We start from the raw sequence: 26,585 nt of genomic DNA, 5'->3' as shown, positions 1-26,585 counted from the left end.
ATGCCCACTCTCCCCACTTCTTTTCAACATAGTGCTGGAATCCCTAGCCATAGCAATAAGGCAAGAGGAGGACATCAAAGGGATCCACATCAGCAAAGAAGAAATCAAGCTATCCCTATTCGCAGACGACATGATCTTATATCTGAAGGACCCAAAAAACTCAGTCCCCAAACTCCTACACCTAATAAACCATTTTGGCAAAGTAGCAGGATACAAAATCAATCCACGAAAGTCAGCAGCTTTTCTGTACACCAGCAATGTACAAGCAGAAAAGAAAATTATGGAAACAATTACATTTACAGTAGCCAAAAAAAGAATAAAGTACCTAGGGATCAACCTAACCAAGGACGTGACTGACCTACTTAATGAGAACTATAAAAATCTAATAAGGGAAATCAAAGAAGACACAAGGAGATGGAAAGACCTCCCATGCTCATGGGTAGGCAGAATCAATATAGTGAAAATGGCCATATTGCCCAAATTGTTATACAAAATCAATGCAATCCCTATCAAAATCCCAGTTACATTCTTCACTGAAATAGAGAAAGCAATCCATAAATTCATATGGAACAGCAAAAGACCTAGAATAGCCAAAGCAATTCTAGGCAAAAAAAAGCAGTGCAGGAGGTATCACAATACCAGACTTCAAGCCCTAGTATAGGGCCATCATAACAAAAACAGCCTGGTATTGGTATAAAAACAGACCGGAAGACCAATGGATTAGAATTGAAGATCCAGAAATAAAACCGCACTCTTACAGTCAGCTGATATTCGACAAAGGAGCTAAAGACATACAATGGAAAAAACAGAACCTCTTCAACTACTGGTGCTGGGAGAAGTGGGCAGCCATATGCAGAAAACTCAAAGTAGACCCAAGCCTATCACCATGCACCAAGATCAACTCAAAATGGATCAAGGACCTCAATATCAGACCTGAATCCTTGAAACTACTGAAGGACAGAGTAGGAAAGACGCTAGAACTTATAGGCACAGGAAGGAACTTCCTGAATATAGTACCAGGGGCACAACAAATAGGGGAGAGACTCAACAAATGGGACTACTACAAATGAAAAAGTTTCTGCACAGCTAAGGACATAGCCACCAAAACAGAAAGACAGCCAACCATATGGGAAAGGATCTTTACCAGCACAGCAACAGACAAAGGCCTAATATCTGTCATCTACAGAGAACTCAAAAAACTAAGCCCTTCCAAGCTCAATAAACCAATTAGGAAATGGGCAAAGGTGCTAAAGAGGGACTTCACAAGAGAAGAGATAAAAATGGCAAAGAAACATATGAGGAAATGTTCAACATCCCTGGTAGTAAAGGAAATGCAAATAAAAACAACCCTGAGATACCACCTAGTTAGAATGGCCTATACTCTGAACTCAGGCAACAACAAATGCTGGAGGGGGTGTGGGGAAAGAGGAACCCTTCTCCATTGTTGGTGGGAGTGCAAATTAGTACAACCACTTTGGAGAACAGTATGGAGGTTTCTCAAAAAGCTCAATATAGACCTACCCTATGACCCAGCCATACCACTCCTAGGCATCTATCCTGAACAGCAGGTCCCAAGATATCAAAAAGACATTTGTACTTCCATGTTTATTGCTGCACAATTCACAATAGCCAAAATATGGAAACAACCCAGATGCCCCTCCACAGATGAATGGATCCAAAAAATATGGTACCTATACACAATGGAATACTACATAGTGATTAGGAATGGTGAAATACTGTTATTCGCAGGGAAATGGTCAGAACTTGAACAAATAATGTTGAGTGAGACGAGCCTACAACACAGAAAACAAAGGGGCATGATCTCCCTGATATATGACTGTTAAGAAGGGGTGACGGAGAGACAGTAGAGACCAGGTCTGTGAAACCAAAAATTGCTTGTCAAATGGTATTTCCCACAGGACTGGGTCAGCGACCCAACATTATGTAACTAAAACCAAACAACTACTCAACATATAAAGGTCAAAAATTGACCTCTCAGTGGAATACCATAGCTCCAAAGCTATGTATATACGTTCATAAGACTACTGTCGACATATTGTCTAATGTAGACATTACATTTAAAGCCCTAGGCGAATTTTCTTGGGCGTAGGCCACGTGGCTACTGTATATGTTCTTGGTACATTGTGTATTGTGTATATGTCTACCTGACCTAGGGAAGGGAGAGAAAAACAGGGTGTAAGATATCACAAGAAATGTACACACTGCCCTACTATGTAACTGTACCCTTTTTGCACAACACCTTGTCAAAAAATTTGTGTTTAATTAATAAATTACAAAAAAATGAAGTCGTAAGATAGAATGAAAAATGTGGTACCTATACATAATGGAATTTTATCCATTCACTAGAAAGAATAACATTACAATTTACAGGGAAATGGATGGACTAAAACAAGCTCAAAGAGACAAATGGTACATGTTTTCTCTTTTATGGAAGCTAGACGTAAAGTATAATGGTACATGATAAGTTGTACAGGACCCTAGGCATTCACACAAAAACAGTCAGACTAAAGGAGGGTAGTCTTAGCGGAGGAACCCTAAGGCATCTCCTCATCAGTTAAAACACTATTTACCAAAAGGAATTTTGGGAGATGGAAACGTATTTTTCTGGTGGTGTTTTCACTTTTAGTTTTTTTTTCCTTTGGGGGTATAAAATGGGTGCAGAAAGGGAGGGAGGAACTGTGAACAAACATAGTCATGGTATTTAGTATACACTATGTGGAAAATAAATTATGCAACTTCTGGGCAGAGATGGAAGAGGAAACTGGGAGAAAGCAAGGGGGCACACTGTTCCTCCCCACCCTGAAAAAAAAAAAGAACTTATTACCTAACTTACGGAATGGTTAACCCCTCTGTACAACAGCTTAATAGTAACCAATAAATTTAATTAAAAAAAAGTGGTAATTGCTTCCTGGGAGCCACTGTTTCACACGCCCCCTATCTAGAGAGGGAAATAGGATAAGGATTTCCGATCACGTATCAGCCCACTTCTGATCACACATTCAAAGCTGACCCCATATCTAGTCAAGCCAACTACGGGTGCAGTGCTACTGCCTACACTTGTCCAAGGTCATGTGCTGGCCACGGTCATGCCATGCTCCCTGGGTGCTGTAGGGCTGCCCGGAGAATGAGCTGGAAGCCTGTGGGAGTGAGCAATAGAACTCTGGTGAGACCTGCCTGTGCCTCAATTGACAGTGGTGACTGAACATCTCTCAGTTTCCAAGGAACGTACGGTTTTAGGGGACACAGAGGAGGAGGAGGAGGGTAGAGATGGTATCAATGAATCAAAGCCTCAAGCAATGAAGATGGAATATGATCATGACTGTTTCAAAGACATAATGCACCTCTTAAAATATCAGGTAGTAGACACCTAACTTGTCTAACTTTCTGTGCTTTCCTTTTGAGGGCTTCTCTGCTCCATGGTTTAATGAGAGGAGACACAGAAAACCATGTCCCTTATCCCCATGTGGTCATTCCAAAGCAAATTATCTATGAAGAGGAAGAGAGAGTCTAAGGGATCTCATTATCATTGCACAGGCCTTGATTCAGACATAGAAGAAATGTAAAGCACGGGTAACCACTGGGAAACATAGGAGGAAACCACTGGGAATGGATTCCTGGCTGCTAAATCCAGAAGAGGAGGCAGAAGGGTGTGGGCCAGCACATGTTTCCTAGAGCTGAGCTTGGGGTTGACTTCAAAAGGCCTGATCCTCCCAAATTCACATCTGCAGCCACAAAGCTAAGCCCAGTCCACTGGGAGAATGTGAGCCCTATAGCTTGTCTTTCTGGATGCTGGTAAAATTGCTCATTTCTATACCAATGACACAAGACCACCACACAACTCCTAGAATGCTTGGAATCCACAGTTAAAGAAGAATGTAGAACAGCTTAAGGAGATCAGGAGATGATTAAGGGGGCGGATGTGGAAACTCTGAAGATGGGCTGGAGGCATTATTTAGTCCAGAGGAAGAAGGCTGCGGGCAACTTAATCACCATCTTCAAGTACACAAACGTGTTATCGGAAAGGCTGGCATCTGTTTTCCATTTGCAGAGATGAAAAGAAATGCTTTCAAACTGTAGAAGATTTGGGCCAGACACAAGGAAGAACTTCCCAAACTAAAGTTGATTATGCATAATAAGTTTCATGATTCTTAAATAGGAAAACCTCTGTGAACAAATTAGTAACTTAGACATTATGCACATCTCAGTGTCACAGAGGGCTAATGCTACAATTTCTTGTATTTCACACATCTAGTATTTCTTACAGATTTCCTCCCAGTGGACATAGCAAACAACAGCTAGAAAAGCTTGAAGTGAAGGAAAATGACATCTCTTTTCTAAGCCTTGATGGTATCAGAGTACTTTGATGGAGTTTCTGATGATAAGGGTTTTGTACAGTTTAAGTCATAAAAATGACCAACTCACTAACATGTGAGATGTACTCCTCAGAAGTCTGCCAAGTTGCCTGCACTGGCATTTGTCTCATTTACACGAACCTCGTGTGCCACACACACATTTTGCCTATACACAGTCCTCTTTCTGAAGCTGAGCTTCTGTGAGGTATTGACATATCAATCCAAACATGGGTTGTTGGGAGCAAACAGCACAACTTGTGACTGTTGAAACAGCTGACATACCCAAGTGCTGAGCACAGGAACACCAGAAAGGGGAGAGAATGTCCAATGGAACTCAACGAAAGTTCAGGGGCCAGAAGCATGGAAAACACTATGCGAAAATAGCAATTCCAGATGTTTGTACAGCTTTCCAAAATTTCAAAGCACTTTGACATTTAGACCAAAATTATAGGTGTATTGATTAAAGAAGACATAATCTTTCCTGGGGTTTCAATCGACTAGAATCAAAGAGAAACAAAATGACTTGTCCTGGGCCAGTTAAGGAAATGATTTCATATTGTTTAAATACAGGAGAAGAGAAAAAAACTAAAAGAAATCAAGGTTCAAGAAACATTAGTGCTGTGAGCCTTGTTGTTGATGATTCAGCCCATCTGTACCTGGAGCTCTAGGTACCACCCATGATCTCTTAATGCTGGGTCCTGCCACTGGATCACAGCACCCTCTGCTGGTAAGGGGGGCTCTGGCTCTTCTGCTGCCCTTACCCTGACTCCCTCCTTCAAGTCTCTCACCAGTCACTATATCCCAGAGGAGTGGGGAGGATCAGTTCTTGGGCTGACTCCCCAGTATGCTGGTCCATTCGCTTAGACCTGCTGTATTCCTTCTTGGCTCTTACCACTCTATTTGCACCGTGTCTTTCTTCTCAGTAAAGGCATACTTCTCTTTTTTCATAAAAGTATGCCATTCAAATATCTAATGAAATGACTCCTCTCGGGTGCCTTATGCTGATCACTCTCTTGGACCCTCTGAGAAAGACAGCTAGTTTAGTTTCTTTCACTAGGTATAGATGGAGGCACAGGGAGGTTAGGTAAGGCTTCTAAGATCTCTCAGTAAGAAATGGTCTGAACCGATCAGAGCTTCTACTCTTTTTCTTCTGCTTCCACTGTGTGGTACAGCTCAGAAGATGGTGGGGTGACCATATACCTCAAGGAATGGTGGGTGGTCCCCACACATCTTCTTCCCTCCCAAGCAAAAGTTCCAAATACTAACTTTGACTCACATTTAAGTGCTTTACTTCCCTAATTGATGAAGAAAGTCTTTGAGGCACTCCGTTGCTTCACTATACATTTGGCATTTAGGCCTCTTTCACATTCTGAGCACATGTAAAAGTATGTGGTCACTACCACTAACAACTCTGGGAAATGGACCTACGCATGCATGAAGAATTGGCCCGGTGCCCACAGAGTGCAGGCTTGAGCTCTCATATGCACCACGGACACTGACAAGGCTCTAGGCAGTCTTGCCCTTCCAGTAAGGATCAGGGCGAGCAGGAATTAGAAACAAGCTAGGTGGGTGCAAAGGAGCAAATGAGAAGTCCTGGGTGGGAGAAGGGCCTATTGGGAGCAGGTACCAATGACAGAGGAGTAGGAAAGACACAGAATGTGGTGTTAAGGAGTCCACACTTGTGAAATCCTGTTAACTCAAGTCCCGAAGTTGCTGCTCATCAGGGTAGTGACATGCATTTCAGGGGGTGGCTTGTGCAGAATGGGTGAGGGGAATAGGACAGAAGACCACTGATGAACACCTGAATTGAAGCTACAGCATAAGCTGGAGACTCAAGGCACAGATGAAGATAGAAAGAGTAACCTTTCTAGGGTATGTGAATTGACAGTTCAGGCCCTGAAAGACCAGGGAGAGAGAGGGAGGGAGGGAGGGAGGGAGGGAGGGAGGGAGGGAGGGAGGGAGGGAGAGAGGGAGGGAGGGAGGGAGGGAGGGAGGGAGGGAGGGAGGGAGGGAGGGAGAGAGGGAGGGAGGGAGAGAGAGAGAGAGAGAGAGAGAGAGAGAGAGAGAGAGAGAGAGAGAGAGAGAGTGTCCACGTCCATAAGCATGTGTGCATCTCCTAATGGCTGCCTCTTGGTAGCTATAATTCAGGAACAGGCCACTATACCTGATACTATCTTAATTTTAAGAAGCCCTGTGTGCTTGTTTTTTTTCTTTTCTTTTCTTTTTTTTTTTTGGCCAGTCCTGGGCCTTGGACTCAGGGCCTGAGCACTGTCCCTGGCTTCTTCCCGCTCAAGGCTAGCACTCTGCCACTTGAGCCACAGCGCCGCTTCTGGCCGTTTTCTGTATATGTGGTGCTGGGGAATCGAACCTAGGGCCTCGTGTATCCGAGGCAGGCACTCTTGCCACTAGGCTATATCCCCAGCCCCTTGTTTTTTTTCTTAAAAAATCTTTTTTAATCCTGCAGTGGTTAAACCTATACATACTGTTTTTAAATTGGTTTTTGTCAATTGACAATGTTCACAGCTGTGTTTATTTTACACATGGACTAATGGCAAACACATTTAAATTTCTAATTTGTGAAAATGAAAATGGTTTAATTAAGGAAACCCTGGTACAGTCCAAGAAATAGAGGTGATGAAGACATTATCCTTCTGCCATAACGCTCTCATGCTCAAAACAAACTGGCCATTCAGCAGAAAGGCAGAGAGAAGCGCAGGAAGAAATGGCATGCGTCAATTCTGATGAATTATTTCTGTATCTACCAAAAGAAAACAAGCCCTATGTTTGTCCTCAGACAGCTTAGCATGCAGCATGGTGCTGTTTCTGCTGGAAACGTAGATGCATTAGAACAGACGTCTTTCTCTGAGAGCAGAAAGCAGCTGCTGCTGGAACTGGTATTCAGATATGGGATCATTTCCACCCATCATCCTGTCCAACTGCTCTGCTTTGCAGCAAGAAGTGAACACTAGTAATATGTCTGGAATAAGCCTGACCCCACCACGTTGAAGCTGATGTGTAGGAAGAGATGAAAAGAAAAGGATAATGCTCTCTTTCCTTCCTCCACTAGTGCTTGGAAACAGAGCTGTCTAAACCATTACAGTTATTTCAATTTTCTCATTCAATAAATACTCAGAAACATACTCTGCCCCAAAAGAGTGACGAATCTGGCATGTGGTCATCAACTGCAATGAAGTCCTTGCAGGAAATGAAGTACTCGATGAGCACTCAGCACTGCAGAAAGATCAGCTCCAAAGCATTAGTGCATGAAAACTATTGGTTTGGGAAAGGTGTTTTGCTCTATTTTGGGCAATCCCAAATAGTTTTCCCCTCAGGGATCATCTATACTGATAAGTAATGTGTATAAACTGTATTATTAGCTCTTGCACTGAGTATAGAAATGAGTACTAAACCTATTTCATAGATGAGCAAACTGAAGATCAGGAAGATGGAGTAACCTGGGCAAGGATGAGAGCAGAAGAAATACTGTCCCACTTTCGATGTTGCTTCCCTGTCAAAAGCAAGACTTGAAGCACTAGTAAAGCAAGCGAGGGTATCTTTCTAGCTTCCCCATTCTGGCTCTTCCTGACCAGTTCCCCCATTTTCCTGCTGAACCACTGAGTACATCTGGTAAGGCGTCCCACCCATTTGTGTCATGCTCCACATTCAAACCACAAGCTCAAGGCCTCTCCTGCTGGCCATCCTGTCAGCTAAACTGAGAAGTGGCTGAAGTATTTCATTCTAGACTATGGGTGACTATAGGGCCCTAACCTTTCTCTACTGTTTTAACCCTGGGGCTAATTTCCACTTGGCTAAGAATGTGCATGTGCAAGAAAGAAATATTTAAAAAAGGAGAATTCCAAGAAGATCTCTTGTTACAGTAAGGAGCCTGTTCCCTTCTTCTCAAATCTGTTCCACCACAGGACAATGCTAAACAGTACCAAAGCTATCCATACAAGTGAACATTTTTATACATTTATAAAGGAGGTGATGCAAGCCAAGTAGGGTCAATAAACAAGATCACAAATGACCAGTAGCACTGCAGTAGACTGCATAGTTCCTTTCTTGTTTCTCTATGACGTTGGTCAAGAAGAGGGCAGCAGCGCAGTGGTTCTCCACTGTGGCTGAACATCAGAATTACATGGGGAGAAGTTCTTGGGCTTCACCTCCAGACTTCTCTACTGTGCGGTAAGAGGAAAGGATCACTGGAATCAACTACAGCCTTTTGCAGTCATTTGCAATGGTTTCTTCACATGGAATGGCAGACTTGGACTGTAATAACCTCTACATTGATGCTGCAAGTATGTCATCTTGAGATTCAAACAGTGAAATGGGGAAGACCTTTCATCAGGACAAAACAGCAAAAATCCCCACTGAATGTACTATTGAACAAAAAAAATCCTACAAAGTTTAAGTGAATATATTTCTAAATGTATGCTTTATAGATCTTGACTTCGGGAAGATCTACAATGAACATGAATGTCCCAGTTCTCTGCTTACAATGTGGCAGAAGCCTGCAAAGACATACCACAGAGATTAGAAACAGCACTAGTTGTTTCAAATGCCCAAATAAACATCAGAATGAGCAAAACTGCATTCCTTCTGCTGCTGAACATGGCTACACTGAAGGTTCTACATTAGTGCCTTTGGACCCACAGTTGCATTTTCAAAGGGTCTTGGTATGTGAAGGTCAACTCAGATCTTCTGTCTAAACAGAAAAGGAAAGTAGGAGGATTTGCAGACCCTTTGTGCTTTCTGAATGCACTTTAAGTGAATCTTAAAGCCCTGGAAAGGACTGAAAACAATAGTAGTTGGGATTCAAGAATTCAAGGACAAGGAGAGACACACATCAAATTCTTGCCTTAGTAAATTGCCCCAAGAGGTAAAAGAGTTGCTATTAATCCCTACCAGGCAGAAACTTAATTTCTATGAGAAAAAAATATTGAGTACTAAAGGGAAGAGCAATGCAAAAATTACAATAAGCTACTTTCTAAATGGAGATAGTAACACACTAGGGAAGAAGATTAATAGTCACAATAATAATAGCTGACATTTATTGAGCCCTAATTGTATCCCATATCCTGTAATAATTACTTATAATCAATGAACTCATTTAATCTTTACAACTACCTATGAATCAGGCACTACTGATGGCTCCCTTATCTACATGGGAAAGGGGCACCAGGGACCCAGTGATGGAATTAACCCAGGCAGCCTGGCTGCAGAATTCTGAAATTCCCCTCTCAGCTCAATGAAATGATAATAACTGCTAAGTTTTGGGAATTTTCATCAACGTCCAGTTGCTACAAAGCTTTAAGTGCAACATATTTACTTTTCATAACTCTGAAAAATAGGCATATTACTAGCCTAGTTTAAAGGTGAGAGTGGCAGTAAGTAGTAAAGGTGTACACATAATGAGGAGCTGACTGCGTTTAATTGCAGGTAGTCTCCACAGACAGTGCTCTTTTCTCTTTCCCTCACCCAGGGCCTCCCAGGAGTGCTAGGCAAGCACTCTACTACAATCCCAGAAAAGAAAAGGAAGGAAGAAAAAAGAAAAGGAATTCATTGAGGATTTATTACAAGTCAGGAAATGTATTAAGAACTAGAATTCAAAGATGAGCTAGACAAGGTCTCCCTGTCTCCCAGCCTAATGAGAAATGAAGATGTTACTTATTCTGTATCACTGCCAAATTAAGTGTAAGGCACAAACCGTCAGTTAAGCGGTATTTCCATTTCTTCTTTGGTTGTTAAGACAGTCTTGCTACGTAACCCGGACTACTCTAAAAGTCTTGGTTTTCCTGCCTCTGCCTCCTTAGGGCTGGGGTTATAAAAGTGGGCTAACATACCTGGATTTACTTCTTGTTTTAACCCATTATTTAAAAAGTGTATGACACTGATTAATTCAGGAAGAAAGAGATTTTAAAGAGTACGGGTACTTATACTTTAGAAATTTATCTTTTAAGATGACAAAGAATGAAACAGTTTATATTTACTTATACTGTAATGCCTTTTGTTGTTGTTTTTTTTTTTTTTAAAGAGGAAAGCAAACTATCTCTAGAGGCAGAGAAACTGAAAGCCATGTGGCAACTGAGTAAGATATCTCCCTTGAAAGACACCAATTTGAACAACAATTTGTGTTGTTCACAAGAGCCAAAGAAGCCAGCTGAGACCACAGTGCCTGGTTTTAATACAACAAAAAGTACTGAAGTACAACAGATGGACTGAAGAAAGCACAAAGGAAAGGATGCCCAAGTCATCTTATTCCAACTATGAGTGGCAGTGTGCACATGCCTCCTGCCTGGAATTAAGTCCAGGTCTTAGTCTTGAAAGCTTCCTATCACAGTGAAACCCCAGGCACAGAAATCTACTTCAAATAACTTAGTGACTTGATACAGACTTTTTTTTTTGGTTTGTTAGACATGGAATTCTAAAATGAAATGATCTTACACACTGTTTAAATTTATTGGATGGACCTGGGCTATATAGTTCAATGGCTTAGTGGTGTAGCACTTGCCTAATTAAATATGAGGCTCTGCTTCCAAACAGTATAGTATTAAAAGAAATGTTTTTTTTTGTCTCTAGAAAAGTATACTGGAGGAGGTGAAGTAGATCTGACCCAGGTGGTCAAGGAAAAAGACTCTGAAGGTTTCATTGATCAGAGATGAGGAACCTTTTTTTTTTTTTTTTTTTGCCAAGGGGCACTTGGGTGTTATAACATCATTCCAGGGCCATATAAAATTATCAGTAGAAGCAGACAGGCCAAGCAGAGCCTATGAGATGCACATATGGTTGTTCTGGCACGTACCAGATGATTTTGGGGGCAGATATTCCTACTCCTGAAGGAACGCAGCCCTGATCCTAGTCTGAACCACTTTGATAAGAATAGCAAAAATGGGGCTGGGAATATGGCCTAGTGGCAAGAGTGGTTGCCTCCTACACATGAAGCTCTCAGTTCGATTCCCCAGCACCACATATATGGAAAACGGCCAGAAGGGGTGCTGTGGCTCAGGTGGCAGAGTGCTGGCCTTGAGCGGGAAGAAGCCAGGGACGGTGCTCAGGTCCTGAGTCCAAGGCTCAGGACTGGCCAAAAGAAAAAAAGAATAGCAAAAATGACACTGATGGGGGTTAAGCCAGAGGATGCTGTACATGTTAAGGAGTCCTAAAGGTAACAAAGGTTCTGGTAACAAAGGTTCTTTCCCTACTGTTTATAAGATCATGGGATCTCTTTATGCTTTCTCAGGAAACCAACAGCCTTCATTTTCAATCATCCTACATAACCCATGGCGTTTGCAAAGTCAAGAAAAGCAACTTAAAACTGCCTATGGCGATCTTTCTGTGTGGGCAGTAATGTGATTACAAGTGATGGAGCTGGCAGCAAAAAGTCTGGCTTACAGCCAGTGAGAAGCAGGGGAAAATAACATACCTCAGTGGGAGGGAATCAGAATTAGGGGAGGAACACATTCTCCCCCACTGTCAGCAGTGGCAGTGACATCAATGAGCCCCCAACCCCTAACTGTGCCCACACAGGGCATGTTCTCTCACTTAATTCCCAAAGAATCTCTGAGCTAAACACTCTTCTCAAGGTCACATCATAAACATCAAAGCTGGGATTCAGATTCAAATCTGACAGATGCCACTGTCTATTTCCTTATCCATCAAACAATGTGGCCAATATGATATTTGTTGTTAATTAGAGAGAATACACATAAACAGTTGGCTTAACCAGAATAATGTCTTTTGGCAGGAAAGAAAAGGGATGGGGAAGAGAACTTGTTTTTTACTTTTAGCAAACTGCTCAAGGTCATGTAAGGAAGTAGTGTTGAGATACCTTCATCTACATGACATCCCATTATACTGCACTGCCGCCCACAGCAAATAGAACATGGTAAGGACATTATATGGCCTGACAAAATGCTTTCTGAAATGATCACAGCCAGACAAATCCACAGGAAGAGTACAGAAAGTAAATCTTTGTTTGGAAACTCACAAACAAAATAAAGTCAAAAAGCCAGAAATTTCCACTCTTGCACACACGTAAAATTTTATGTGGAATTAAACTTGAGAATGTCAAAAGTGTTGAGTTTACCTTATTTTCTACTCAAGAATCTTTCACTTAATCTTTGGTGATTCTTCTATTTTTTTTTTTTTTTGGTCCATCATGGGGCTTGAATTCAGGGCCTGGGCACTGTCCTTGAGCTTTTTTTTTTGCTCAAGGCTAGCACTCTACTACTTGAGCCACAGTGCCACTTGTGGCTTTTTCTGTATATGTGGTACTGAGGAATTAAACCCAGGGAGTAGTGCATGTTAGGCAAGCACTCTACCACTAGGCCAAACTCCTGGCCCCTCTTTGGTGATTCTTTTTTTTTTTTTTTTTTTTGCCAGTCCTGGGCCTTGGACTCACGGCCTGAGCACTGTCCCTGGCTTCTTTTTTGCTCAAAGCTAGCACTCTATCACTTGAGCCACAGCGCCACTTCTGGCTTTTTCTATATATGTGGTGCTGAGGAATCGAACCCAGGGCTTCATGTATATGAGGCAAGCACTCTCCCAGTAGGCCATATTCCCAGCCTCCTCTTTGGTGATTCTTAGGTTTGAGGTTTGGGCCTTGTTTTTGCTAAATGGGTGTTCTACCACTGGGACACACCAAGGCTGGCTTTGAACTGCAATCCTCATATCTCAGCCTCCAGAATAGCTAGGATTACAAGTGTGAGCCACCGGCACCCAGCCCTTCACCATCTTTATAATTCATAAAAGTAGGATTTTTTTCCCCCCCAGAACAGTCACTAATAACATTTCCCAGAAGATTATGAAGTCAAACACCTAAAATTCAGTTCAAGGCAGCAAAACACAAACATTTCTAGTAGAAATGTAGAACAATGGAGGTCAATATCAGACAATCTAATGCTTCATAATAGAATATCCTAAACAACCAACCTGACCCAAATCCACATATAAAGGAAATGTGGGTAAAAATCTGGTGCTGGCAATATCACCTCATTTATGGGCAGGGAAATCAGACACTTACGGTGGCATGTGAGATGGTCAGAATCCCATTCTTCACGGCACATTTCCTCCTCTGCCACACCTTCCGGATCCTAGGGAGCAAGCCAAACAGAACTAGATGTAGTGTCTGAGTCACTCTGGGATGTGCAGTCTTACAGTATGACTCAAGAAACTAATCACACAAAAAAGAACGACCTCCACATTAAAACAGAAACCCAACCCTCTTCAATAAACCACCACAAACGGAAAGTTCTTGTTGCCTCTTACTACTCTGGATGAAAAAAGGTAAGCCAGGGAGTAGGCATGTAAAAAGTTGGTCAGCGTAACACTGTTTTGGGCACTGAAAATATGAAATAGAAACAATAGCAATCCAAAAGCAGGAGAATGGGTACATGACACAGGTTAAGGTCCTCTCTGGGAAAGAGCCAGGCCTGTGCCAATGGCAATGCTAATAAAGAGTTTCATTAGTATCTGAAAATCAGTTACAAGAATAGATTCAAAAACATTGCTGGGGGCCAGTGGATCACACCTGTAATCCTAGCTACTGAGAAGGCTACATTTTAGCATCACAGTTTGAAGCTAGTCTCGAAAGGAAAGTCCACAAGACTCTTACGTCCAATTAACCACCAAAAAGCTGGAAGTGGAAGTGTGGCTCAAGTGGTAAGAGTGCCAGCCTTGAGTGAAAAAGCTAAGGGAGAGAGCCCTGGCCCTGAGTTCAAGCCCCAGTACTTGGACGGACACGGACACGGACGGACACACACACACACACACACACACACACACACACACACACACACACACATTAACACGCAAGACAAAGTGGGGGTGACCATGCCTTAGGAAACAGAATGGAGTGTAGACTCCAGGCAACACAAATGTGCTATGATTTTAGTGGCTTGTATACCTTCTTTTAGATCTTCTAGAACCCAACTGATTCCTCAGAACCTCTAGAAGAACTACTTTTATTGTTATAAAAAAAATAAACAATGCCCAAATCACTGACAAGAGGTTGTGAAAAACACCTCAAAAAACTTGATCTGAACTGTATTTGGGAAGCCCCAGGTACAGGCAAGTGACTGTGCATGCAGGGCAGATCTGCACACCTGCCGGCAGGTACAGCTGTACCATATGGAACTACTGCCATCAGGTAGGTATAAAGGAACAGAGAACAGAGACTTCCTGGGCTGGGAGAAGGCAGTGGGCTTTCTGTTGCCATGGAAACAAATGACATCAAAGGAGACCACTATAGTTTCCCCAGGCCTTTAAAACATTATCTTGTGTTTCCTTTCCTTCTTAAATTCATCCTGTGAGAAAACTGTCACAGCCTAAATTGAAAACCAGCATCGAACAAGTCTTCCTGTGTATGTAACTACTAGAGGCATAGTTTGTTCCAAAGCACACTTCATAGAGGGAGAATTTGACACCACCTGACCAGATGTGAACTCCAACATTGCTCGAAATCCCAGTCTCTTCAGGAGGCAATTTGCAACCATTAATTGAGAATATGTCCTCAAATTACAGCTAAATTGCTTTCTTCTGCAAGTGCTGATTAGGGACAAGTTTGATTAGAGGTAATAGCTGCCAAACAATCATATCTATACATGGTTAGAGTAATCAGCTCTGTGCAAGTGGTCTGCATCTCATTTTGGTCTCTCAGAAGCCTGTTGAGATGGGTCAGGTATTTATTCTCTGTATGCACTAAGCCAAAACCATGGTTTTCCTCTAATGATATATTTTACAGAATCCAACAACCAGCCTAACTTATTTTACTTAAACTTCATTCATTCGTTGTTTTTGTTAACTCATGTGTTAAGAAAACAAAATACTTATACGTGCTTTCACAGCTTATGAAGATGAGGGAGAGTAACACAAAAGCACAAATCTTTCTGCTAAGAGATGACTAACAGGAGGCTTTCAGATCCGCAGAGGAAGGTGGATAGCAACACAGTCAAGAGCAGCAACATCTTCGCTTTGTAAATATCTGGTATTATTAGATCAGGAGACCCAGGTTCAAATTGGGGATTTCATACTTTCCTCTATGTGGTCATGAAGCCAGGCATCATGTAATGTACCAAGGATGAGTTTTGTTTCTGTGCACCTGGTATCTGAGCATTCTGTTGACCCTACCTTCATTACTCAGAATTTCTCACTACTCAGAAGTTCCCACTGGAGATATACAGCAGCCTCCTAACTGGTCTTGCTTCTGCTCTTAGACAAGGGCCAGAGACCATGTATCTGATGATATCAGTATTCTGCTACAAATCTACAGTAATTCCTCATCTCATTCAAGAGCATCCAAAGGAACCCTATGGTTTCTTTCCCTTCCAAACCCTGTGTCTTAGACCCCGTCCCCTGGTCTGCTCAACTCCCAGGTGTATCATAATGGAAAAAGCATGCTCCTGCACACTCTTCCTTTCCCATGTCTGTCTGTACAGGTCATTCCCTCACTTTCTGTCACCTCAGGAGTCTTCGGTGACGACTGAAGTCACATCGAGAACCATTTCCAGCCCCAATATTCACTTCCAACATCTCTTCCTGGCTTTGTGCTTCTCCTACAGCACTCATTTCATTATCTTCGTTCCTACCAATGACCAATGTTTTTCCCTTCCTACCTTAGAATGCACGTGCTATAAGAATGAGGTCTTTCTTTCTCTCACACTATATTCCCAGTGCCTTCAAGAGTTGGTTTTAAACATAAGAGAGTTCACAAATACTTGTTGAATGCATGTACAGAACGATGGGGAGTATTTATAAGATGAATACTTGAAATTTCAACCAATTTAAACAAAAATATAAGCATTATAAATGAGACCAATGTCACATAGCTACAAGCAGTCAAAATAGCAAAGAGCTTTTTTTTCTGTGTTTTGGTCCTAGGGCCTGAAGTCAGGGCCTGGGTGCTGTCACTGAGCTTTTTCACTCAAGGCTAGTGTTCTACCATTTTAGCTACAGTTCAACTTCTGGCTGTTTTGGTACTTAATTGGAGATAAGAGTTTCATGGACTTTCCTGCAAGATTGGCTTTGAGCCACCATCTTCAGATCTCAGCCTCCCAAGTAGCTAGGATTACAGGGGTGAGCTACCTGTGCCCAGCTCAATGAATTTTCTTTTTAAAAAGACGACACTGAGTCGAACGGAAATCATCAAGATTCTGCACTTGTACTTGCTGGGAAGTAGAATCATTTGTTTATGCAACAAAAAGGGGCCAGTGTGGCAGGGCCAAGGGAAGAAAGGTACAAGATGAGGCTCAACAGAAGATGGGAGTAAAGTACTAGTGCAAAGGAAAGTCACCAAGGCATTTTCAGTATGGGAACGATACCATGTGCTTTACATTTTAGACAAGACAACTGAGTGCTATGTAGATGTGAGCTGGAGAGAAGAAGAGTGAGTGTCAGAGACGCAGGCTGATCAGGAGGAGTAGAAGGAAGATCCCTGGAGCCAGAGCAGCAGAGATGGCAATAAGTGTGTTATTTCAGAATCAGAAAAAGAAAGGCTGTTGCCAGATAACTTGTGACATAGAGGAAAGGCCAAGGGGGTTTAGGTATCCGGATGGGTATCCCAAGTAGAAAATGCTGCAATAAATAAATACAGAGAGGTGGCTTTTCCTCTTAATGCTTTCCTAAATGAGCAGGCTCTATGTCACAGGTGCCATGTGGGGGCTGCAGAAGAGTGAATGATTATTAAATTTTTTTAAAAAAGACAATAGGTAAAATCTCAGACTTAGCTGAAGAAAACCAGCACATCAGGAAACATTTTCTAATTGAGAGACTGGAAGAGGCACCTAGTGGGCATGCTGGCACACACAGGGGGGCTGGTCTGGGCTATACATACCCATCGCTTTTCTTTAGCAGGTACCCCTTCTTTTCACTGCCATATTCCTTATTGCCCTGCAGCTGATGCATGCTGTACCCGCCTTGTCGGCTCTGGGAGTCCTAGGAAACAGAAACTGTGGTTACAAGAAAGCTGGAGACTACTCTTGAATCCTCAGTTCTATTATGCCGTTGAGCCTTATGGATCTGTGAGTCCAAGGCAGAGCTGGGGCCTGGACTCCAGGCCTCCTCACTCTTAATTCAGAACCCGATTAAGCTCTGAACAGAGCTCAAGGACAAGGCACTGGGAGGATTCTGAGTCAAACTAGTTCACACTAGCAGTAGAGGCAAAGGGGAAGCAACGGGATGAGTGAAGTAGACTAGGTACCTGGTCACATGGGATGTGGGGTGCTCTTTCCCTAAAGCATACCCTTTAATTTTTTTTTTTTGTATTCTGCTAAAGGACTCTAAATAAATGAGAACCTCCTTTCAGAGTGAGGTATCAACAACTGGTATAAAATTCTTCTTATACACTGAGAAACCCTAAATCAAATCTGACATTTTTTGAATACTGTTATGATGTCCAAAAAGTTTTTGAAGCATTTCAAATTTGATTTTCCTAAAAAAAGAAAAGAGGGTTGCTCAATTGGTAAACCCTATACAAATAATCCAAAATCTGTAAGAAAAACTCTTGATTCTAAAAACTTTTGGTTCTAAGCATTCAGATAAGGCCCATTCAACCTGCAGAGGGCTACAAAATGCACTTATCAACAAGTTTTAGTTTAAAGTGATGACACCACGGCATGAGAAGTGTGTGAAGTGGTAACAGGACCATACCAACAACACAGATGCAAACAAGCTTCATTTCACATCAGCACTTCATTGCTGTTTACTCATAGTTTCTTGCATGATAGGAACAGACATTATATTATACTAATGTACACCACAAATGCACAGGGGCTGAATTACAGCATGGGAACATGAGTTTCTAGACACAGAGGTAGGACAATGCATTCTCACAAAAAGCATTAACTTACTCTCCTAGACTTCGATCAGGAAGGGCAAAAGCAACAGAGAAAAAAGGCAGAACATTTGAAAACATTGTTAATTTTGTTGAAAACTTTATCACCATAATCTAAGCACTTATATAATGTACACAGCAAACATTGTTATAAAAATATACCAGGAAGACATCATAATACCTTCAGAATCATGATAATGTTAGGTGATGGAACAGTAGGTATTTTTAGGCCTATCACGGTTTGTGTCAGATCATACTGAGGGAGAACAGAGAGAGGGCAGAGACTGAACTGAAAGGGAGATCGAGTACGCATTTTACCAAGGTAAGATGGTTGACAAATGTGTGTGCAATAGGAATTAGTACATGGGAGAAACTCAACATGAAGTACTTGGAAAAATCTACCGAGTCACAAATGGTAGGCGTTCTCTGAGAAGTGTTTTGCTTATCCAACTTCTCAAAGAGAACTTAATAAATATACTCATTTATACCATAAGGAATGCTTGAAACATGAGGGTATTGAGGGAAGAAGCCAAATGATCCATATTATTTACTGATTGCTGTGTACAGCATAACTTCCAAAACCAGAATGGTCTCTTTGGACAAATTGTGTCCTTAGTGATGCAAACGAATGCTAACAGTAGCTGAAGAAAAACTGTTAGCACAGTGCAACTTTGCAGGCGATTCTATATATCATACAAGTTCTGTGTTCAAAATCATGTCCTGACCACTCTTAAAGTCCAGGATTGAGGGCCCAGAGCATAGGACATGGCCTAGACCATGAGATGGATGCTAACTCTCTCACACCTCTTAATATCACCCTCCTGTTCACTTGTATAGTTAACTATACATTTTCCCAGCAACATTGAGTCCTACTGCTTTTCTTGTGGTACTGGGCACTGGATCCAGAGATTTTCTCATGCTAGGACCACAGCTCTACTACTTCAGCTATGCCTCTACTCTAACCTCTAGTCACTTCCTTAATCTGAATAGTTTTTCTCCTTTGTGGGCTAGATTCCTTCGACCTAACTTGACAGTTTCAACTACGTGGAAATGGAGGGATGGAGCATGGATTGTTATTAAGGAATCTAGCAAAATTACTCTAATGCTTAATTCTAAACAGGGCCCACAGCCCTAACCGGCACAGTAACTTGGTTTACTAAGTTCTCTCTGGTGGGTAACTTAGTGCCTTTTACATAGCCCTGGCACTGAGGGACTGGCATAAGTACCAGGTGGGCAAGAAGAGTAGCCCCAATTTATGAGTGCCCAGAAACAAGAGTCAGAAGCAAGTTTTCTTGAGGGAGGCATTAGTATGTCCATAATCCAAGAAAAGACATTAGGGCTGAAAATTTATGAGGAGGTAGGGAACTGAAGCATGGGACAAAGTAGGGGCAGAGATAAATGTACTCCCTGGACTTTTCCTGCTTTATTGTTTTGTTTTTGTTGCCAGTCCTGGGGCGTGGACTCAGGGCCTGAGCACTGTCCCTGGCTTCTTTTTGCTCAAGGCTAGCACTCAACCTCTTGAGCCATAGCGCCACTTCCGGCTTTTTTCTATATATGTGGTGCTGAGGAATCGAACCCAGGGCTTCATGTATACGAGGCGAGCACTTTACTACTAGGCCATATTCCCAGCCCACTTTTTCTGCTTTAACTCAAGGAAACTGCAGGAAAATCACCTACTGACAATTAGGGACTTCCTCTATCTCCCATGAACCAACTAACCAACCAACCAAATCTAAAATCTCCTAGGACACCAATTCTTTAAAACTATTTTTTTTTTAAAGTAAGGATCCCGATGACTACTGAAAACGATTCTGTGAACCTTAGACTAATATAATTCTGCAGAGAAAGTATTTAGTCTAAATGGGTTTGCTGTACTTCAGACAAATATGCTTTTACAGGCGAAACAATAGCTGAGTTGTACGCTTTGACCTCATTAAAATGGCCAGAAAGGAAGAAATGTGTTTTAGAATTCAGCATCAATGATGCTATACTATCAATGAGTTTCATGGCTTAATAAGGTCAAATTAATTGTTATTTGTATACTTTGACAATAATAGACATCATTAAGTTTGCTTAACAGAGTATTAGAAGTGAAAGAAAAGAGGACTTCCATTTTTTGAGAAAGTGGAATTCTCAACACTAATAATAGTTTAAATCACAACTGAAGAGATGAAATAGGTACTAAATTCTTTGACAGCATAATCAAAATCAATCATTGGTTCAGGAAAAGAGAAATGCACATGAAAAACTCATTCAAGCAAAAATAACTATCACTAAAAATAAACAAATAACTTAAAACATTGGGGAAATTTCATAATGGGATAGAGGAAGTGTAAACTATAGCGCAAAACTATCCTACTAATTTTCCATTCCATTTCCTGTAGCTGATTTGCAATATAGACAAAACACTCTTTTATTTGAAATGTATTAACACACAAAAAGCATTATTAAGGAATAAAATGGTACATTTCTTTAAAGTGCAAGCAATTACACATTTACTGATTTAATGGGGTTATAAATGTTTCTACTACCCCTCTTAAAACCTAATCTCATTAAAGGAGTTACAAATATGTAAGGTGTGAAAGGACAGGTAAAGGACTCCTTCTGTTGTGTCTTATTAAACATTGGAGTGGTGTCTGGGTACTAGGCAATGTGTCACATTATACAAAGGAGAGAGGGGGACAGCACACACAAGCCATCCCATTCAGAACCCATCAAGGAGGGGAATGGGAGCAGACAACCTGGAATTTGTTGAATTATTTTGTGTACCCTAAATATAATTTATAGATATCACAATTAGGAATAGAATAATTACAATCCCCAACATAACCATGTAATAAATAGTTCTTTTGGGAAGTAAGGCTAACACAAAAGGTTAAGATAGTTAATTTTATAGAGCACTTGCCATAAATAACAAAAAACAATAAAAAAAAAAAGAAAAAAATGAGCCTTCAGAAGATCTGGGCTCTTATTTACAACCAAAGCTAAGCTATCCCTTAGGTTTTTGTTTTGTTTTTTAAATTCAAGGCTGGCACTCTACCACATCTGAGTCACAATTCCATTTCTAGCGTTTTAGTGGTAAATTGGAGATAAAAGTCTTATGGAATTTCCTGCCCAGGCTGTCTAAGAATCTCAATACTCAGATCTGTCTGCTGAGTAGCTAGCCACCAGCGCCTGGCTACAACTAAGTAATGTAGCCATGTTAGAACCTGGTGCTTTATGGGGCTGGGGATATGGCCTAGTGGCAAGAGTGCTTGCCTCGTATACACGAAGCCCTGGGTTCGATTCCCCAGCACCACAGATACAGAAAACGGCCAGAAGTGGTGCTGTGGCTCAAGTGGCAGAGTGCTAGCCTTGAGCAAAAAAGGAAGCCAGGGACAGTGCTCAGGTCCTGAGTCCAAGCCCAGGACTGGCCAAAAAAAAAAAAAGAACCTGGTGCTTTAACTAGGCTAAATGATACTGAGTACTTTTAATTTCTTGGTTGTCTTTTAGATAACTCTCTTTCAGAACAATAAGATTATGGTAAGAACTCTGTAACAGAGAGTGTCTTCACATTTAATCTAAGTCACTAAAAATCTTTACCCTCTAAAGACATTTTCCAACAAGGGATGATACACAGAATAAGAAAAGACAGGTTCGCTGTGAAGGATAATTTTTGTAGCAAAATATCCTTAACACTGTGCTAACAATAACTCATTTATTAATTTTAAGTGGAGCTAAAAATAAATAAAATCAAATACACTTAATTATGTCTATTCTCCTTTGGTATATGAACCTTTGTTCTTTAGTTAGCCCGAGCAGAATACATCAATCACTGCATAAAACAAAAATGTACTTTTCTTTCTCAGAAATTATCTATATATGTAGAAATGAGGTAATAACCTTGTGTGACAAAACAAAGGTAGGAAGCCTTTAAGTGCATACCAGTAAGTAAATCTAACCCCTCTTTCTTTCTACTTAAGTATTTTTATTGCTCTTACATGGAGAAGCACTGGGATTTGCATGTCACCAATAGACTCTCAGGAAAGCAGCATGTTTGTGTTTCAGAGTGTTACTTAGAATGTCTTCTGACACAGACTAGGGCTTCCAACCCCACATGCAGCCATGGCATGAGGCTGCCTGGGTATAAATATGGTACCTCAACACACAGATCTTCCTGGATACCACACCTATGCCAAAGGTGAGCAGGTATGTCGTATCAGAAGGCTACAGATTTTTCTGACTGGACCCAAGCCTAAAGCATATATAGACCGTAGTAAGAGGAGCAGAAGAATAGAGAACTTTAGCTTCTTAGTGAAGAACAATTTCCAGGTTGCTATAAAGGCCAGTTCTGCTGATAAAGGATTTTTGTTGCTGTTGTTGATTGTGGTGAGGGTTGGCTTATTTTTGTTTGGATTCATGAACACCTTTCAGAATTTTAAGAATCAAAAGGAAGTATACCACTAGTGTGACATAGCCTAAGAAATTCACAATATAAAAGATTACATTTATGTACTGCACTCAAATTTAATCCATAATATTTTTATAATACAAACAGGCACATGTGACTTTCTTCCATGTAACAAATTATTACCTAATTTACCCTTATTAGGAAATCCATTACCCTCAGTGCAACAGCCAGTCTTCCACAATCAGGTCTGAGTTTCTACCTAAGAAATCCATTTCTACTCCTCCACCCTTCCTGCTCTAACCTGTTTGAGGCCCCTGATGACAGCAGGCAGTGTTTTCTACCTCTGAGTGGTTTAGGCCTCCTCGGACTGCAGCCACCATCTCTAAGAGCACCCATACCAACTCAGACATGACTGTTTCCTTAGTCGGTTCACTACTATACAGTGAGTCGCTCAATGCAAAGGACTAAAGCCTGGTACATAGAAAGAGTTAATGTTTGAGTAGACAACATTTACAATTAAGAACCTATACTACCTTCTCTTAACACCTACCATAAACTATAGCCCCTGTTTCAAATATTCAAGTACCAAGGACCATCTCAAGTCAATTTTCCTAATTCTGAGGCAAAGCTTCTATAGGAATACACACACACACACACACATTTAGCACGTGTGTGTGTGTTTATATAGAGAGAGAACGAACGAGCTAAAGCCTGTTTCTACCCTGGGCATTACCACACTTCTACTTTCCACTTCATCTGTCCCCACAACCACCCCACAGGAAGCTATCAATGTGCCTGTTTCACAGATCAGAAACACAAGAGTATCACAAGTAGCTTCACTTACACTGTTAGCCCTGCTGGGAACATATAAGCCACCTACTTCTTTCTGATCAAGCTGAAGAGAAGATTTTATTAAGTCTCGAAGTGCAGTTAGCTGTTTCTTTTCTTCATCTTGGGTCTGTTTGATCTATGAAGGAAGAAATTACTTCTATTACTTATCATTTATGCTTTTAGGGACAGAGTGTAATTTATCCAAATATACCATTCATCAAATAATTCAATTACATAGCTGATTTTCCTACTAAAAGCCTTCATAGTGTCTAGTGTTACCCAAAGAACATACCAATGAGTTTTGAAGTTACTTAATAGTGCACCATGCTTTCTTATTGAAGAACACCTCTAGGCCAGAAAATGAACTCTAAAGCGCTATTTTAAACAAGGTTAAGAAGTGCATTAAGATTATGTGTTTCTGGTTTTTCAAAGAGTTGGGAGCAGGAGGAGTGAGGGCCAGAAAAAAATCATATGAATACCTAAAAATCCTGTGGGCCAATGCTTATACACAAAAGGTTATCCTGTGCTACATGAAGAAAGAGATAGCTGATATTTACTTTAGTCATGTAGCTACTGCCTGTACATAAAATCATCTAGAACTGGTGGTTTATATTCCCCCTCTATCCCCTCAGTCTGGAAGATCTGAACATGAATGACCTCCCTGAGTTAGACTGAATGCTTGTCTGACTACACTATACTGACTCATCACTAAACCTTTTCTACTTCTAACAGCCTTCTTTATTTTATTTTTATTTTTTGGTGCTGGTCCTGGTGCTTGAACTCAGGGCCTGAGTTTTTTCACTAAAGGCTAACACTCTATCACTTTGAATTACAGCACCACTTCTGGATTTTGGTGGTTAATTGGAGATATAAGAGACTCATAGACTTTCCTGCCAAGGCTGGCTCTGAACCTCAATCCTCAGATCTCAATCTACTGGGCAGCTAAGATTACAGGTGTTGAGCTACCAGCACCTAACCTAACCTAATGGCCTTCTATCGCAGATTTCTATAATAGTGATATTTAACACAAGCTGAAATACACATACCACATAGATACTTACATTATATAAATCAGCAGCCAACTTTTCAATGTATTGTTTCAGTTTATCAGCCGTTTTCAGGCCGTCTTGAAAGAAACTACAATGGAAAGCAATAGCGTTTACCAGCAATTAAAAAGGAAAGGAATTAGAAATAGGTGCACAATTTGAAAACACACACACACATTATTTACCACTCCATTTTCTTCACAAAATAACCATAAAACTACTTTCAGTATTTTATAGAGAGGTATAACAAATGATTTGCAAAGCCTACTATTTGACACTCGATAGATCTCTCAATCACTTGAAATTACAGTGGCATTCCTAACAGTGGTTCCCCATCCATCCATAGCACAATTCCTTCTGGTTGGGCCACATCTGAGTTAAAGAGAAATACAACTGCCAATGGCATATGTGGAGTCAAAGTAGAAACATAGGAGAGATGTGACTGAACTAGAAGTAGAGGCAGGAGGGGGCCCAGTGTTTCTCCCAGGTCCCCAGAGAACAATGAGTTCCTGCACATATTCAAAACATAGGATTTCAAAAACATTGGACCAGGGCTGGGGATATAGCCTAGTGGCAAGAGTGCCTGCCTCGGATACACGAGGCCCTAGGTTCGATTCCCCAGCACCACATATACAGAAAACGGCCAGAAGCGGCGCTGTGGCTCAAGTGGCAGAGTGCTAGCCTTGAGCGGGAAGAAGCCAGGGACAGTGCTCAGGCCCTGAGTCCAAGGCCCACGACTGGCCAAAAAAGAAAAAAGAAAAAAAAAAAAAACATTGGACCAATCAATGGACTGGGAAAGCTGTATCCTACCACATAGATATTTCATCTGAATAATAAGAAGAGTTAACCTTTATGGAGCATAGGTCACATGCCTAGCACTGAAGAAGATACTTTTCCAAAGTTATTTTATTTGCTTGACTCTCATGAATTAAGCATTTCGGTATCATGTTGGTTTTTCAGAAGGTACACTGACTTGCTCTGTCCCCACAGAAATAGGATTCAGATTCAGGTATGCCTGATTCTGAAACCAGGGCTGAGTACTCCATTCAGGAGGCCCATCTGTGAAATCAGTACAGAGAAACACAAAATAAGGTCAGGACACAGGAGTCGGAAATTCCCACTGTCCTTCTGGACCCCTCTCTAATCATGTCCTTGTAGTACTTATCTGACTGTCTCCCCATAGCTAACAACTACCATCTCATTTTCACATCACAGGAGGCTCAGCCTCAGCACAAATGCACATGGCTAAGTGGCTACAAGTACAATAGTATAAAAAATGTTAAGAGTCTATATGGGGGGTCCATATTTCTTTTGAGCTTAATATATACATTCACTATTAACCATGCATTTAATCAGATTTGGCCTTCAGAGTGCTCATTGGAGTTCTACGAGTACTTTTTTTTGTGTGTGTGCTGGTCCTAGGGCTTGAAAACTCAAGAGCCTGGGCACTCTCCCTGAGTTTTTTTGCTCAATGCTAGCACTTTACCACTCTACCTCTGGCTTTTTTGGTAGTTAACTGAAGACAAGAGCCTCATGGACTTGCCTGCCTAGGATGGCTTTGAACCACAATCCTCCAATTTCAGCCTCTTGCGTAGCTAGGATTTCAGGAGTGAACCATCAGTACCTGGCAATTTTTTAAGGTTAACCTCTCTGATGAGAAGCCTTTCTCACTAGTTTAGAAAGTCTTCTATCAATAGGACTGGGAGCGAAGTAGAACTTTTTGATTGCCTAATAGGAAAATATATTTAAATTCTCATTTTCTAACATTTAGGTGTTCATTTATCACTGTCTACAGGGATGCAAATTCATTTATCTGTATAGAAGTCCTACTAGTCAATGTACATATGTGAAAATGGAACCAGGTCACTTGAGGGGATGGTGGGGTTGGGAGAGATGAGGGAGGATGATGATGGAGGCTAATTGATGGAGATACATTGTACTTATAAACTGACATGTTGAACTGAAACACATTTGAACATCTAAAGATAATAAAAATAAATTAAAGAAATTCTCTGTATAGAATTAAAGAGCATTCATGTGTTCTGACACACTTTCCTAGTTTTATCAATTACATTTTCCCTTAAAAACTTCCCAGCTCTGGGTAAGAAGCAGGAGCAGGA

The 26,585-nt window shown here is 41.2% G+C and overlaps 1 protein-coding gene and 1 long non-coding RNA gene across 5 annotated transcripts in view; both read right to left on the bottom strand.

Annotated features, from left to right (window-relative positions):
- Asap1 (ArfGAP with SH3 domain, ankyrin repeat and PH domain 1) overlaps positions 1–26,585 on the bottom strand; it is a 292,770-nt gene that overhangs the window by 56,668 nt on the left and 209,517 nt on the right. For 2 of the 4 annotated variants that reach the window (XM_048358418.1, XM_048358420.1), the window contains exons 10-13: positions 24,481–24,556; positions 23,433–23,555; positions 17,200–17,300; positions 13,393–13,462 (exon numbers count right to left, since the gene is read on the bottom strand). In XM_048358418.1, the coding sequence (XP_048214375.1) occupies positions 13,393–13,462; positions 17,200–17,300; positions 23,433–23,555; positions 24,481–24,556 (370 nt within the window). The remainder of the gene's footprint in view (positions 1–13,392; positions 13,463–17,199; positions 17,301–23,432; positions 23,556–24,480; positions 24,557–26,585) is intronic. The other 2 variants (XM_048358419.1, XM_048358421.1) reach the window with 1 other exon arrangement.
- LOC125360464 lies at positions 21,361–23,426 on the bottom strand. Its single transcript, XR_007212755.1, has 3 exons — positions 23,257–23,426; positions 21,631–23,219; positions 21,361–21,407 (listed from the first exon to the last, which is right to left on the bottom strand). It is a non-coding gene; the product is annotated as an uncharacterized LOC125360464 (long non-coding RNA).

The sequence above is a fragment of the Perognathus longimembris genome, chromosome 12 (assembly GCF_023159225.1).
Source record: "Perognathus longimembris pacificus isolate PPM17 chromosome 12, ASM2315922v1, whole genome shotgun sequence".
NCBI classification, from domain to species: domain Eukaryota; kingdom Metazoa; phylum Chordata; class Mammalia; order Rodentia; family Heteromyidae; genus Perognathus; species Perognathus longimembris.
This window is presented reverse-complemented; position numbering and strand designations above follow the sequence as displayed.